At 38.8% G+C, this 16967-nt stretch overlaps 1 protein-coding gene across 36 annotated transcripts in view; it reads left to right on the forward strand.

Annotated features, from left to right (window-relative positions):
* Window positions 1-16967, forward strand: part of rims2a (regulating synaptic membrane exocytosis 2a) — a 159749-nt gene that overhangs the window by 120593 nt on the left and 22189 nt on the right. For 32 of the 36 annotated variants that reach the window (XM_032557728.1, XM_032557740.1, XM_032557724.1 and 29 more), the window contains 3 exons: window positions 2653-2685; window positions 6080-6180; window positions 9909-10075. The exons of 1 other annotated variant lie outside the window; for it this stretch is intronic. In XM_032557728.1, coding sequence (XP_032413619.1) covers window positions 2653-2685; window positions 6080-6180; window positions 9909-10075 — 301 coding nt within the window. Of the gene's footprint in view, window positions 1-2652; window positions 2686-6079; window positions 6181-9908; window positions 10076-10758; window positions 10978-16967 lie in introns of all 36 variants that reach the window. 3 more of the 36 variants (XM_032557729.1, XM_032557764.1, XM_032557765.1) reach the window with 2 other exon arrangements.

A 16967-nucleotide genomic window follows, 5' to 3' on the forward strand; every position in this document is an offset into this window, starting at 1 on the left:
CATGGGAGGACCAGCAGCGAGGGTTGAATGGCTCTTTGTCTGACGGAGGGTCTCAGCCACACCCCTCCCTCACTGACGCAGGTTGGTGGGTTTGAGAGTGAATGTGTCCTGCTTTAAATGACGTTATGAAATAGGGCTTTATATTTTATCCTTCTAAAGTGCTGTTCTCTGCTGGAGAACAGGGTGTACTGCATGTTATTGCTGTTCATGTACTCATAATGTAAAACAATAGCAACAAACAATTTTTACTGTTCTCTTACGTACGCGGGCGTGTGCATGTGTGTGTGTTTTAGTATTTCTCACCTTGTAAAGCCAGTTTTTCCAACACATAGTATGTTATGAAGGTCAACTCCCCCTCATGGGGCCCCCTTTGCAGGCCCCATAGGAAGAAGTCCTGTTTTCAGGTTCAGGTCAGAGTTGGGCTTTGGAAATGAATGAAACATTAACGGACATCAATTCAATATCTGTGTGTGTGTGTGTGTGTGTGTTTCCACAGTGTGAATAAAACCAACTATTGGCTCCATTTCATAAAATTTATTTAAAGACATATTAGGCATAGCTTTTCTCTTTTGTTCCGGTTTTCCTATGACAATGATAATTATCATAGGAAAATGATATGAAAATGAAATGATAATTTATTTCAGACAGACATATCACCAACAAACATAATAAAGAACACTTTCATGTTTCTAAGTGTAAATACAATACCTATCAAATTTACATATTTACATATGCTGGATTTGTGTGACATCCTCCTGTCTTGAGGTTCTGTGTATGCTGCATTGTACTTCCAAAGAATCCCATCTTCATTAACCTTTGAACTAAGTCTCTTTTTCCTCTTTGCTAATGTAATGTGTCCTCCAGATTCCATTGAATTTGGTTATTTATGCTCCTACTGTCTTTTAGATTGTAGAAACATTTTTACCAAAGCAGGAGAATGATGAATGACATCGAAGCTTCTAAAGCTAAAAGGTTTTTAATGAACATTGTTGCATAAATATACCATTTTATACAATTTGACAGAGTGAAAAACAACATTTGTACCGTTTTAGAAGCTTGACCCCTAAAATGAAATCAAATAAATCATTTTCTTTAGCACTTTTTTTTCATGTTCAACAGAGGCCAGTGCTGTCAGCTCACAGAAAAAAAACATTTTGTGATCAAATGTACCGGCTACCTGGTTGGCTTTGTGTGTGGGGCGTTCTGAATGCTGTACTATCAGCTGAATACTGTCTGTAATATGTAGGTAACTGACTGTTGTGTCCCTAAGTGATATATAAAAAGTCAATCTTTTTATATGTCACATTATTGCCAGTGAATATACAGTAATTTGATGATGCTGGCCGTCACAAAGAGATGAAAGCTAATGAGTCACCTGTCTCTGATGCCTTTTTATTCATGCGCCACTTCGTTAGAAAGGCGTTAATAGGGTATTAAAGAACCAAAATGCTAATTTTGTTGGAAGGTGGTTTGAAAAATGAGTTGTGATGTGACCGCTGCTTCAGATCAGGATTGAAGGTTGCGCGGTAAAGGGGTCAGAACGACTCTGAGGGGAAGCGGTCACACATGTGGAGCGTTGCTAGCTCATGTGCTAACGTCCTGCGTGCTAACGGGGTTCCTGTTGTCAGAGTCATGACTGCTAGTAGTGAACTGGAAGTTTCAGTTCAGTTTTTAGAGCTAAAAAGTCGGTTCTAGCAGGCTGCAAAGTTATTAATAACATAAAGGGGAAGAAAAATATGATTATGAATTCAGCATAAATATATCAGAGAGAGAGAGAGTGAAATGGCTTGGAGCAGGAACTTACTGCTGTTGCGTAACATAATTTCTAAAACAAACTGATTGACTTCTGCATGCGTCTGCTTGTCAATGTGTTTACATCTTAACACATACTTCTGCCTTCTACTTTGCTACAAGGTGACATTTTACCAATTTCACCTTTTCTCCCTTTTTCTTTCTGGTAAGACACCAGCTGAAGGAGTTGGCTGTTTTTTCTTTTTGTGTGCTCGCTGCTCAGTGTCTTTGGTTCCTGCTGTGGTTTTTTTTCTTTTTTGTTACTTTTCCAGGCTGTCTCTCCCCACAAGAAGCGACATCCACTTCTTCCTTTACTCCTTCTCCTCTCTTTCTCTCTCTCTCTCCAGTTTTTGTCAGGTTTGATCCATTAACATCTCTCTCCTGTTTCAGCTCTCCCCCTCCCAGATTTCCTTCCCCTCTTCAGTTTCTAATGACTAAACTCTCGGCCTCTGTCTTAGCCTCTCCCAGTCTTGCACCTTCTTGCTCTGTTTCGATTTCCCACAATGCCCATGGTGGAGTTTGTGTGTTGTTGGAGAATGTGATGATTTTTGTTTGTGTCTTCTGTGTTTGCTGTTTTGTCAATGTTGTGTTGTATTGTTGTTGTGTTGTGTTGTGCCCTCCCCCCCTCCACCCCAAACCCCATCTTCCTCCCCGACCCTCCTCCACTTCCCTCTCATTCTAACCCTTCAAACCTGACACATTCAATGATGGCGTCACCCACCCCTCTACAAACACACCCACACACACGCCCACGCACATGCCCCTTCTTCAACTTGGCACCCCTCCCTTTTTTACCCTTTGTGCATCTTCTTACATCCATGTTCCTCTCCTCTGTCTGTCCATTTTGTGATGTAAACCCAGAAGACACGGACTCACCAAGTTGGACGAACTCAGGTCTGTCCCTTCTTCTTCTGCTGCTTCCTCTTCCTTTCCTGCCCGCCCACCCCTACTCTCCTCCCCAGATCCCCATCCGCCTCCCCTCATCCCAGCCGTCTACTCTGTCCGCGCTTTGCTTGACTCCATTCTCTTGCACTCTTTTAGTTGTCCTGTAGATGGCGCTTCCAGCTTCTGTCACGTCTGTAACTTTATTTTCTGGGCTCAATGATAGCAAGTGTTTCCAGTGCTGTTTCTTTACAGCAGATACTAGCTGTGTTTCCATTACATATGTGCGCAAATCCTTGTCAATATTCTGCTGATGTCGAAAAAACACAATTTCACATTTGCCAAGTTTCCATTAAATAAGAAATATAATTTAAATCACACTTGAATAAGCTTGCTCAGGCGATAAGTTATTAGCAACCATGTCAGCGACAAATGTGAATGGTTACATGAGATATATTTATAATTCATCCATCATTTATCAGCCATGAGAGGAGACGTCTGCATCTTATCCTGGAGTTTTAGCAACAAGCTCCTTATACATGGGAGTGGCTACGTATGCGGCATTTTGGGTAAATTGTGGTGGCCAATTTTACAGAAGAGCTATGGATTCAACACAACTTTTTATGAGTTGTGTTACACTAAGAGAGCTCTGGTGGAGCCACATTTCCTGAAAAAAACCCCCAAAACCATCATCCTCCAACTACTTCCTGTCGTCTTCTTCGTTCGTCATCTTCTCCAGTAGTAACATCTGGCTGTTGACTCGTGAAATTTGCAAAACACTTCTATTTTGATATGGTTGAAAAACTACCTCATCCTAGCGCAAAAACATTTTAGCGCAAAAAAATTTGTTTTTGAATATTGGTGTGTTTCCATTAAGGTTATTTATTTCCGTCATTTCAGTTTACGCAGTTCTGGGGTTAATGGAAATGCAGCTATTGTTATAAGACCCTGTCCGACCCAGAAACAAAGTTGACAAGCTCCTCCTTAGTTATTTGTAGATTTTTTTGTTTTTATTTTTCCCAGGCATGTTTGTCGGATTAATTAGTAAGATGTCAAAATCTGGAGAAAATCTAAAAAGTTTTGGGAAATTATCTAAAAGCTTCCTGTTCTCCTTCACAGTTAGGCGGTAGCTTGATGATGGCATTTAAAAACCTTTAAGCTGCTACGATTTTTGTTGTTTATTTTGATGTTGGTCTCAGATTTCTCATGTGAATCATTTGTTCACACATGAGAATCTTTTTACATCTTACAAAGAACTATGAATGCAAAGATTAGCCTTGAGAAATACATTTCATCAGATGAATCAAAACTAACATTGTAATAGCAGTTTAAATGTTTAGCCAACATGACGCAGTTTACTGTATCTAACATTACAATGGAATGCCGCTTATATATCGCGGTAGATACATGACCAATATATAATACAACCAATAGAAATTTCAATAAGTTCACTGAGCTCTGATTCAGCATTCTGCAGGATGTAGGCAGAGGAGAGATTTTAGCTGCTCAACCTCTCTGAACTAAATGAGATTGGTGGCATCTACTAACTCACTCGCTCTTTGGTTACCTAGCAACCACTTGTTCATTAACTTAGCTGCTTAAAAATACAAAAACAACGACGTGGAGTGAAAGGAGAAAATGAGTACAACAGCTCAAGAGGAAATTGGATAAAACAGGAAAAGTCACATCATCAGTTTGGGAGTATTTGAAATATTTAAAAGAAAAAAATAATAAACATTTATTGATCCTGACCGATATGAAACCAATATATTGTGATATGTTTTGCAGTCAGATTGCCCAGCCCTACTTGGAAATCAGGCAACATCCATCACTGTAAACTAGAGACAAAATTATTTTAAGTTGAGTTCATTACGGTGTTTTAGTGTTAAGTACAGTTAGCGCAGCTAGCATCACTACAACAGCACTTCCTGTCTGTCCTGTGTAGAGAACGTAGATCCTCACATTCACATTAATGAGTCCAGAAAACATGCAAACATTTCCTGATTTAACACTCTTGTGCTGTGCTCCATTCAGCCTTCTTGTTACCTGCTGAATGTCCTGTCCGCTTTCACACAGCATCAGTCTGAATATAATACAAAAGACGTGTCGATACGTCTACACCCACATGTCCATGCACGGTTCCATTTAGTTTCCAGTGTAGAGTGACCAATCATCCTTATGGCCATCTACTTTGATGTGGGAGACAGTCCCACACGCAAAGGTTGTGGGTCCAATTCCAGTCTGAACACACAATCCTTCTTGCTCCAAAGCAACAGTTCTAAAAATATGAAAACACAGCTTCCTTTGGAGTAGGTTCTTTACACCTCTGTGCTAACTATGATTCTTCTTCCCTTGGTAACAACTTTGACACCGAGTGTTGTTAGCGCTTGGGTATGGTGTGTTCACTGACCGTAAAACTTAGGTTTTCTTTGTTGTTGTTTTTATATCCAACCAGTCAACTACAGTCACAGTTATCATCTGTAGTCAGATGGCTTTGTTTCTCTACATCTGTCAGCTGATAAAAGCTAAAAACCTGTTTTGTGGGTTGTGTGAAAAGTGATAGTAAGCACATACTTACTAAACATGACAGAGAATTAAATTAACAGAGAGACGAGTTCCCTTTAATTAGACCTCAATCTCAACGTATCTGTTCTACTTTTTATCTTTCTGTCGGTGTGTATGTGTCTGAATGTTCAGTCTCATTGCTCATGTGCATGGCACAATGTGTGTGTTTGCATTCATCGAATCATGCCATCGGATGATGCAGTGCAGCTGCAGAGACGAAGCCTGCAGTGGGCAGGTGGAGGTGTAGCTGTGCATTTGTTTTCGATCCAGGAATATTTTGGGACTGAACAATTGATGATGGTGTTCTGGTGGGAAGTTTTGTATTGACGTTTGTAGTTTGTGGGAGGTTTTTCTGTGAATTTATTCTGCTTAAAACAATATTGACCATAAAAACACAAGCAGCAGTATAAATAGGCACATTGGAACAAATGTCAGTTTAAGGATATTGCTGGGTTAAGCTAAATGAGACATTTTTTATGTGTTTGTTAAATTACTCCTGACATATAGAAAGTTGTTTTTTTTATGTCAGAGGAGGAGCAAATATGCAAAATCTTTGTGCAAATGGTTTAAGTTGGAGATTTGCAAATACACAGGAATTAACTAGCAATATTTGTGAAATACTTTAGCATTTTAATATTTTAGTTTGAATATGCTGCAGCTCAGGTGGAACAGGTTGAATGTGTGTGTGAATCCAGTCAACCATTATGCATTTTTTCCATTTTGACTCGTCTCATCACGGCTCACCAGAAGCTTGTCTCTCACCACGACGGAATGACCTTTCACCTGACCCGCCTCCCTCAGAGCAACTTCCTGGCTGAACAGCATGTGTCTCTGTGCTCAGGTATGGACATGGAGGAGAAGACCAGGCAGATGAAACTAAAGTTGAACATGTACAAGCAGGGAGCCAGCGCCGACTCCAGACTGGAACAAGACTACCACAAGGTACAGACACGCCCAGACGCTGGACTCCAGAAAACATCCACTTGGTGTCTGGTTCTCATTCAGCCCAAAGGCCACACAGTGTGGCAAGCACTGGAAGCTGTTGAGCATGATGCTAACTCACTTAGCTACATTCAAACATGCTCATTGTTTGGTTCATGTCTTATTAGAGCATTTTGGTTTCAGACACAAAAATCTTTTAGTTCCTGTAGATTCCCCCTCCCCACATATCTCTGAAAGTTGAATAATAAATATTATTAACCCTTTGAACTTTTTTAAAATATTTTTTCACATTACAGCCACAAACTTTAAAGTATTTTATACAAATTTTCATTGATTAAACCCAATATGATACTTTGCATGATTCCACACAAAGGAGTGCATAAATACATATACAGCTCTGGAAACAAAATGAAGAGTCCAATGCTCTTCATTTTAGTACGTCCTGGTTATTCCACCAAATATCGATTTCTGAACTCTTCCTGAGTGTTGGCATTTTTGTTTCTAAGTGAATATGAATTCATTTTCTTTGCATTATTTGAGATCTGAAAGCACTGCATCTTTTTTGTTATTTTAACCATTCCTCATTTTCTGCAAATAAATACAAAAGTTTTGCTTGGAATTTCGCAGACATGTTGTCAGTAGTCCGTAGAATAAAAGAACGATGTTCATTTTACCTCTAAAAAGTAAAATCAGAGAAACGGATCATTTAAAGTGATCTCTTCATTTTTTCCAGAGCTGCAAATATAATAAATTAAGCATTTATTTGTGATTAATCTCATGATGCCCATAGTTAACTCACAGTTATTGGCACATTTTTTAGCAGGAGGGAAGGTAAAAAATGTTTGGATCTACAAAGCTTGTTGAGACATAACCAAACAATATACATATGGGTAGGCCACACTTTTCAGGTTTTTATTTGTGAGTTTTTTAAGTAATTATTTTTCTTCATTTGTGTTGTTCTGTCACATAAAATCCCAATAAAATTAATTGAATTTTGCGGTTGCAATATGGCAAAATGCAAAGACTTAGGAACGTTATTAATAATTTTTTATGGTACTTGAACAGATTCTTACAGCATATTATTATGTGGATTGCTTTGACTAACATAGGGCAATGTGCTAAATACACACTCCTCCGTCGCTCTGCGCGCGCTAGACTAAACACAAACAAAAACCCTTTGATGTTTAACACATTAGTTTGGAATCAGGGATGGAAAAATAAAAGCTCACACAGCCCAGAGCTTCCTCTTATCATTTTCGGGAATGTGACACCAGCTGTTTCCATAATCAGTTGTTTACCTTTCGGCTCTGAAAAAGGCTCTGAAGACTTTTAGGGAACTTGGCCTGCTGTCTCACTGCGGCCAAGACAAAGACTCTGGCTCTGCTCTCCTTTTAAGTCGGTGCTATGAAAGCTACTGAACTGACAGAAGCTGCATGCTAACGCAAGTCTATAAAAAGCAGATTCAGGTGTGAGTCGTTCTTGTCTGTTGACTATTTGCTTTCCTAGAGCTCCCATTGACTAAAGCAATGTTCTTCCTGCTAGTAAGCTGGACTCAATTGGGCAAGTGCTCTGAACAGAGCAGTAACTGTAACACTCAGCTCAGCCGCCCTTACAGTAAACAGACCCTGAACAACATAAACACAGCTTGATTCAAACCGGCTGTGTGTCATTCCAGACCAGCTTCCAAGGAAGCCGCGGCGTAATCAAAGCATTCTCTATTAGCCAATTAATGGCTGCTGGTTTTGATGTACCATTTTATTGGATAGAAAGAAAACAGTAATTCTATAAACCTCGTGTAAATGTCATTAGGAGGAATTGAGGACTTTGGACGTGATTATTTCTCAACAATTTAAGCATTGCTGAGAAATATTGCCAGTAACAGGGTCCACTTGACTGGTTTGTAAACAAAAAGAAATATTTAATGTATCCCAAAACATTCTGTCGCTCTAGGAAACCATGAATTAGTACATTTTCTTTTTGTCTCTTGTTAGTTTAGATTGTGCTTACTCAGATTGTGAAAAAGTTAAATCTGCACTTTTTCAAAAACCTGACTCTGACCTAGTGTATGAAAAGGTTTCTTCAACCTTGCTGCTGTCTATTTATAGCTCACACAGAACGCTGAGCTGAACGTCTGCTGCTGCTGGGAGCGAGAAGCATAGTTCAAATAAGTATGTTCTAAACTTTCAAATTGCAAGGCTGCTACACTTTTCAGTGTTCTCCCTGGAACACAAACTTTGTGTTTTCTTACTATTTCTAATGACAATAAAAACAAACAGGCGGGAGATTCACACCGCTGATTGATTATAAAAGGACAAAACAACACATCGAAATCAACCTGTAAATCAATACGTTGTTAAATAAATACTCATGTATGAAATACTTTCAACAAAACAGAAAATATTATTTTTCCATTATATCTTTTTAGCTATTTCCCTTTTCTAAATGCAAGAGAAAATAGAAATATTTTTGTGACTTTCGTCAAAGTAGGAAGTTTACAGTTGCTGTATTTCAGGTGATGATGACGTGGCTTCATAAGCTTGTGATAGGTCCATTTGAGTTAAATGGAGGCACGTCTCACACACGCCGTACTTCTGCCGTGTGTGATCGAGTGGATGACGATGAAAAACTCAATAAAAATCAGCCAGAATATCAAGGGAAAGACATGTGTCAAGCCAGTTTCCACCTTCATACTCCAGAACAAAACCAAAAGATCTTGTGAAGATGCTGTGTGAATAGAGAGAGGCTCATCATCCGTATTAGAATCGGTTCCTACTTGGTCAAGAGCCTCTCAGAGAGAAAGAAGTCATTACTCCAAAAGCCAGATTTCGATTGTAAAAGCTCTTCAGGACAAAGACCCTGTGCTTTCTTCATGATGTGATGAAACTAAAATGGAAATACGTAGATACAATGATTTATGTTTGGGGAAATAAAAGGGTGAGAGCACCATCCTCATCCCAACAGGTAACAGCAGAGTCTATTTTTGATGTCTTTATTTTTGGTGAGTACATCGCGATGAAAGGAACATTATGAAAAACATTGAAGTAACATTTCAATACGTAAAGCTTGGGCACAGATGGGAATAATTCACCGCTTCCATCAGGAGAAATGAATCAAATTACTGCGAGGAGTTTGTGGAAACTGAATAACTTGGCCAAAAATTCTACAAAACGCAGAATAAGTGTATGTAAACTTCTGATTTTGAAGAAAGTTTTTGAAATTCCCTATAACTATTGAAGCATTTAGCAAAGAGAAACCGTTTTGGTGATTCTAACTGACCTGAAACAGGAACAGTTCAGTGATTCAGTTAGTAGAAATGACTGGTTTACACTGCAAAGCATATTTGTATTCATTGTACATGTTTATTTATTAGACGTGTGCTGCATCATACTGAGTTTATTTTATCTCTCTGCCTCAGTGGTCAGTAGGCGGAGCTAACAGCTGTAGACAAGCTGATTGGTGTAGCTGACAACTTAAATGTTAAGTTTTGTTTGAGCTACTGTTTGAAATGACTCCATGATTGACTGTAAATATGAAATAACTTAATATTTACCTAAATGACTCTGTTTTAACATATAACGGACTCATTGTTTATGTGTTAAATTACTGGCACTTTCCAATCATAATCTTTCTTTTTTTTTTTGTTAATGCTAGTCTGTCGTTTGCAAATGTTCGCCAAATGCCTTGCTTTAACGAAATACCTTTTAATATCTGTTTTCCTTTGTGTGCAGCACTCAGGCAGAGACCCGCGGGGCTCTGACAACTTGTCAGCCAAGTCATCGGACAGCGATGTGAGCGACGTGTCCGCTGTGTCGAGAACCAGCAGCGCCTCTCGGTTCAGCAGCACGAGCTACATATCTGTCCAATCAGAACGGCCGCAGGGAAACCGCAAGATCCGGTAAGCTCACGCCCGCGTTAGCAAGACGAAATCACTGTCCTGCTTTTATACAAGGGTATAAATGATTACTCTCGATGTAATCATCGAGATTACATGATTACTCTTATAATAAAATCAGTCAGAATATCAAGGGAAAGACATGTGTCAAGCCAGTTTCCACCTTCATACTCCAGAACAAAACCAAAAGATCTTGTGAAGATGCTGTGTGAATAGAGAGAGGCTCATCATCCGTATTAGAATCGGATGATGTTAAATTAAGTTGTTAATCGGGAATGGGAAAGTTTTGGGGGTTTTTTTCCTGTTGAACCTATTTGAACCCAAAAAGAGAAATTGACTCTTTTATACAGCGTTTATTCGTAGTTCTGTGTTTTTAGGACACAAGAATCAAACTTCTTGAACTTTGCTTAGTCATGCTGTGGCGCAGTCTCTGACCCAAAAGTGTTACGAAATTACACCAAATCTTTTGATCTTGTCTCAAGTGCGACTGAAACCAAATTCATTTTCATGGTGTTTTGCTCTAAACTTGCTCTTCCTTTTTTTCTTTTTCTTCTTCTTCAATCATTTTGCTTATTTCATTGCACTGCATCTCTGGATCTCTTGTTGTTTTTATGTTGCTCATGCTATCTTTGATTTTCTTTCTGCTTTGCATGTGCTGTTGTCTTCGCATCTGTTTCCGTTTTCAGCCAGTTGCAATCGAGAAGGCGTTCACGGGAAGTGGATGAGCAGTTAGGAGAGGTGCAGGAGGAAGATGAGGCTGGAGACAGGGGAAGAGAGGAAAGAGTCAGGCAGGGTGAGAGAAAAGAGTCAGGCAGTAAGATAGACAGAGACCAGGAGCTTCTGGAGGATTTGATGGATAAAGAAGAGGACTTGCACCAAAGGAGTGCCTCAGACACTAACCTCAGGTAATACATGTGCAGTGGCCTAGTTAAAGATAGCTACTAACTTTAGTAAGCACCTGCAGCCCCTCTGGCCTACTAACGTCTCCATGTTCCTATAACTGTACAGTGCTGCTCTCCACCTCTTACCCAACATGGTGACTGTGGCCCTGATATCCCTACTAATACTTTCAAAGTGGAGCAGTGCCACTTAATAGAGAAAATGTGTGGCAAAGAAAGGAAGAAACAAATTCCCTTCCTGAAATCTTTGTTTCAGCAAGAGTATAAGTTATATAGGTTGCATTCACTCCAGTCCTGTTTACTTTGCTTTAATCAGACTCTAGTTTGTTTGATTGGAAGGTCAGGTTGGTTTGGGGAGGTGTGAACGCACAATCAAACTCTGATGCGGACCTAAAAAATCTAGGTCTCAGTTCGGTTGAAGTGAACTCTGGTGCGGTTCAAGCCAAGAAGACCAGAGACCGCTCCGAAAGCAGGAAGCTTTTACCCAGAATGCAGTGCGCATTCTGGGTAAATACAACCAAAACAAGTCTATTCTTTACCACCTATGTTTTTTGGCACCTCTCGTACGAATGTGGTTATAAAAATAAATATCAAATAAATGGATCAATTGTTGCTGTAGCATGATCCCATTAAAAAAAAACAAAAACAACCATCAATTTAAACATATTATAAGAATAATTGTTTGAAGCAAACAGTGAACTTATCTCTCGTATTAACTGTATGCCATGGTTAAATTGGAAATTATGTATTACTAATATGTTTCTTAATACTCAGATCATTAAATGTTAAATATCCAATCAGTAAAGAGTGAATCCTAAATTAAAAAATAGTTTTGTTTTCCTTGCATAAAACAAACACTGTTTGTTTCTCCCCTCTGTGTAAATGTACTTAATGGTCGGATCTTTTTTTCTTGAACTTCTTGACCTGAGATTACGAACCTAAACACTGTTAACACATCTTTACTAGGAGTGCCAATAAATGTGACCATCACCGTATGATAGGATGGTTTATTATCTAAGTGTCAGGTGATGAGTTTATGGAGAGCAGATGGTAACATAGCAACCGGAGATGGGATCTGTGTCACTGAAAACAATCACGGTAAATAACAGGCAACAGAGAAGACCCAGATAAAGAAAACACAAAACCTAGCAACAATAAACAAGACAAAAACAGCAAAGCTACTGATCCTTTAATTACTTTAATTAGTTATTTTACCTTAAAGTTTCTCAAATGTCGTTCTTGAAACCAGTATTTATGTATTTATTTTATTGTACCTCATATAGTTCACTTTTGCTAGGCAACACGTAAACGGCCTCAAATTATAATTCTAATTTTTGGTGGAAAAACGTGACGGACTTATTGCACTTTCACCTGGAACACGTGCAGAACCGAACAAAGCTATCGCTTTCATTTCAAACTGGTGCACAGAGATTAGGTTGTAACATGCTGAAATGAAATTTAAATTGGCACCGTTTTAGCGCGGCCACGAGAGAAAGAGACAGAGACAGAGAGAGGCGATGTCTTCGGTTGCGAACGCTTTCGGAATAGCAATTGTGAAAAGTATGTCAGGAGGAAACGGATTCCGAATCCCAGAGCAGGAGAAAAGCTTAGCTTGCGCCGCTAATAAGACGCTTCACCATCAAATTAAATTCACAGCAGGATCCAGGTTACTGCCTCACTCTCCGATATTAGAGCTGCCCCCTTGGTAGGCAGAGAAATCGCGCTGGGATTAATGCCATGTGCAGTTAACGTTACAGCAGGGCGTACAGTCGCTTCCATGAGGAAAACCGAAAGCAGATGTGTAGATTGTTTCTGGATGTTGTTTTTTTTAGCGCTTCAGCAGGACGATTTGGTTTGCAGATTGAAGCAAAGAATATGAAGACTTGCTGTTCGTGCTGCTCTGTGTTTCAATGTCGCATCCATGTGTTGTCTGTCAGATTGCATTCATCACTTGATGTTTGTCTCTCTGCACCTTTTCTGCTCAGACTCACTCAACACGCCATGAACGGTTTATGTTAAAATGTTACCGAATGGATTCACTTTCAGAGAAGGAACTGGTTCTGACCTGATGACTCGTTCCACTGTGTGGTCGGTTTTTCCATGACAGCTGCCGTATAAAACCGGTGTGCCTACAGCACCTCGCCAAAGTACTCTTACCCGTTAGACCTTTTCACATTTTGACACGTTGCAATTATTTTATGTGACATAAGCACAAAGCAGACCGTTATTTTGAAGTAAAAGAAAAAAGGGTCAGTGGTTTCCTGACATGTATTTTTGTATTCAGCCCTCCTCAGTCGAGGCTGCAGATCTGCCTTTCACTGCTGCAAGCCTTTAGAAGTCTGTCTCTTCCAGATGAAATTATTCCAATTCTTCACAAAATAGCTGAGATTCAACCAGACTGGATTGAGTGTGAACTGCAATTTTCATGTCTTACCACTGACTCCCAATTAGATTTGTGTCTGAACTTTGACTGGGTCAGTGACCCCTTACAAATGTGGGCAAAACTTTGTCAATATCCCGCTAATGTTAAAAAAACCCAAAAAACAATTTCTATTTAATAGGAAACACGATTAAAATCACACATGAGTAATTTGTTTATCCAAAAAGTCAATAGAAAACATGCAGCTCTGTCATCTGCCAACCACTTCCTGTTGTCGTCTTCTTCGTGGTTTGAGCCAGTGGCAGCATCCAATTAGAATAGAATAGAATAGAATTCAACTTTATTGTCATTGCACTGTCACAAGTACAAGCAACGAGATGTAGTTTGCATCTATCCAGAAGTGCTCTACGAGATATAAATATTTATTTACAGATGTACAAGACTATATATGTATGGACTATAAGAGGTTATAGCAAGAGATATAGATATTGTGTATAAATATAAATATGGGAGCTATTGTTGATCATGTGACTCGTGTGATGCGAAAAGAGTGTTTCCTTGCCGTTTTGTGGGACAAACTAATTTTGATACGGTCAAAAAAACACCTCATCAACTTTTTATCAAAAAACAAGAGCTTTTTAAAAAATTTCCATGGTTCCATTAAGCAAATTTATTGTAAATGTAAAGTTGCGCAGTTATAGGGTCAATGGAAATGCAGCTAATGTCACACCTAAATAGGCTTACTTAAACTTAGGTCAATATTCTGCTGAAAGTCAACTTCCACCTCAGTCTCCACTCTTTTGCATCTTCCAACAGGTTTTCTTCTAAGGTTGTCTTATATTTAGCTTCATGTATATTTCCATTCACTCTGATTAGCTTCTGTGTTTCTGCTGATGGAAAACATTCCCACAGCCTGCTGCTGGCCGGGATCACCGGCCTTGTCAGTTTTCAGTATCATGTATGTAGGTCACTTGGATGTGAATGGACTCCTTTTAGGTAACTTCTGATTGGATCGCTGTGGATTTTATTTAGGGGCACCTAATAAAGGGGTTTGCATAAAAATGCACACCACACCTTTCAGATTTTCCAGTCTGCGACCTTTACATCACGAAGAAGCCAAATAAAACCCGTTTAGAACCGCGAATGTCACATGACTTTTTGAAAAAGACAAGTTATAATTTTAGACGAACTTGATGTCATTTTTAAAGAAACACAATTTTATTTGTAGTTTTAGGATTAAAAACACACAAAGATGCAATTGTGCAAAAAGAGGATGGAGTTATTTTCTTCTGTGGGACAGATTATGATGTAAAAAATAAATAAATAAATAAAAAGCACACAGATTCCAACGTGATGACAAGAAAATCAGATCTGAAATAATTTCTCCGGAACTTTTAGTTTCATGCTTCATGGCCTGCTATAAGAGTTATACAGCACTGAACGCTTCTGGGTTGAAATAAAAAGATTTATTCTCTGACTAAAACTTGGCTAAAATACATACAAATTGATCATCATTCAGCCCAAAATGATGATCAACTTTCATCAACCAAAAACCTTGTTTTGGTTCAGAGGAATCATAGGAAACATAGAATGAAAATAAAAAATAATGCATGTTGATAATTACGTTTACCCTTCTCAACAATCATATCAACATCTTTATTGATATTTCAGTGGTCAAACTTGTTTTATAATTACTAGCCACTTGTTGCAAGGAAAGCCTCGTCCGTTTCAGTCGAATCTTTAACTTCCTGCACGGATCCTCAATCAGAACAAACATGTTTGTAAAAAAAAAGAGAAAAATAATTTCAGCCTAAATATCCCAGTATGAATAATTCTGGTCTTCACTGAATCTAACTCGTCACATACATCTACAGACCACCCTGAGCTCACCTCTGTGGACATCCTGCTGTTTTCATGCTCAGCCATCTGCTCGCTGTTTTGATATGACTCTTTGATACTTTTGCTCGTACCACGAGCTTTAACTTTTGTTCCGGCTAATTTCACGCAGATAAAACATAAATATCCTGCTCCTGTGTTCCCAGCTTTAGAAGCAGGGAACACTTTGAAAGCTAATAGCCGGGTCAAAATAATAATAATTTTTTTTAAAAATTGAAAAGCAAACACATGATATCCCAACGTGAAGCTAGCTTAGCGCTCTGCTGCCAGTGTCGAGGAAAAACCAGAAAAGCTCAGTCAGGTGGCGTAAAGATTGCCACAAGCTAGACCCTACATTTACTGATGACTCATAATTTGTGTATTAAGGTCACGTTGTGCGTCTTTTGCACATTAAACACGCCTGTTCTCTGTAATCAACTCTATTTGTTTTCAGACCAAGAGCTCTTCTTCCCCTGTAGAGAGAAACTAATGTGCGCCTGACGCTTCAAGCTAATGCCGTTTTCACTGTTTTTAAGGACTAATGAACCGTCCCAGAAGCAGTTTTAAGCCACATGTAAAATCCTAGCTTTTCTTAGATTTAATAGATCATCTTAATAGTAATTTGTCTCTTATCTGAGGTAAAGAGGATGACTGCTTTGGGCTGTTTGGAACGACAAAAAAAATCATGACAGACTTGCATTTTATGAGTCCAAAGGTGTTTAGAAAAACATAAATAAATGCCTTCCACAAATCACTTATTGTTGTTCACAGGACAAAAAAAATAAATCACCTGCAAAAAGTTATCTTCAAACTGATATTTTTCTAATACAATTTTCATCTTTACATCTTAGAGCGAGATTTTCTAATGTGGGATTATTCATATTTATGTACAGCAGGCCGGTCTGACCGTAGAGAACAGAAATCATAAGGCCACGCTTTGTTTGGCCGGGGAACATCTTGGCCTTGTGAGCAATCTGCATGATGAGGCACACACCGTTCTCTGGTGCCACAGTCCCACTTTTCTACGCAGACACACTTATACAGCGTGTGTGTGTGTGTCTGTGTGTGTGAGACTCTGGGCCGGAACCTGTTAGGAGACGGGTGAGACAGTAAAGAGACGAGGTTCTGCTGGAGCGGGCCGTTCTGTTTACTCAGGCGTCAAGTCCAGAGTAACATCATGCATCAGTAATCTGGATGTTTACCAGTACTGTAATCTGTGTGTCTTTATTGTGAATTTGACTTTTGATGCATTAAAGGAAAGGTTTTAAAAAAGTTTTTATACTTTAGCAATTTTTCGCATTTTGTCGTCTTGCAGCAAACATTTTGATCATTTGCACTTTATTTGGAAAAAGATAGGACATAATTGTGAGTTGGTTTTCACAAACTATTTTTAAATAAAATCTGAAAAGTGTGGCTTGAATACCTATTTTTCCCCTTTACTCTAACAACTCTAAATTAGATTTGAATTGATCAATTCCCTTTCGAAGTTATCTGATTAGGTTGACCAGAATCTAAAGCAATCTCGTTTTAAATTTACGAAGAAATGCTAAATGGATTATTTAAAAACAGAGAGTACGGTCCAAAATGTTTTAGCCTACATGAAAAAAAGACTAACATTTCAGACTCTTAAAGGGGCAGTATTATGTAAAATTGACTTTTTTGAGCTTTACATCATAACGTTATTCCATAATCAAAAATTATACTTGAAGTGTTGCTTGGACTCTTTAAGAAATTCTTTTGT

Source organism: Xiphophorus hellerii, chromosome 3 (genome assembly GCF_003331165.1).
Source record: "Xiphophorus hellerii strain 12219 chromosome 3, Xiphophorus_hellerii-4.1, whole genome shotgun sequence".
NCBI lineage: Eukaryota > Metazoa > Chordata > Actinopteri > Cyprinodontiformes > Poeciliidae > Xiphophorus > Xiphophorus hellerii.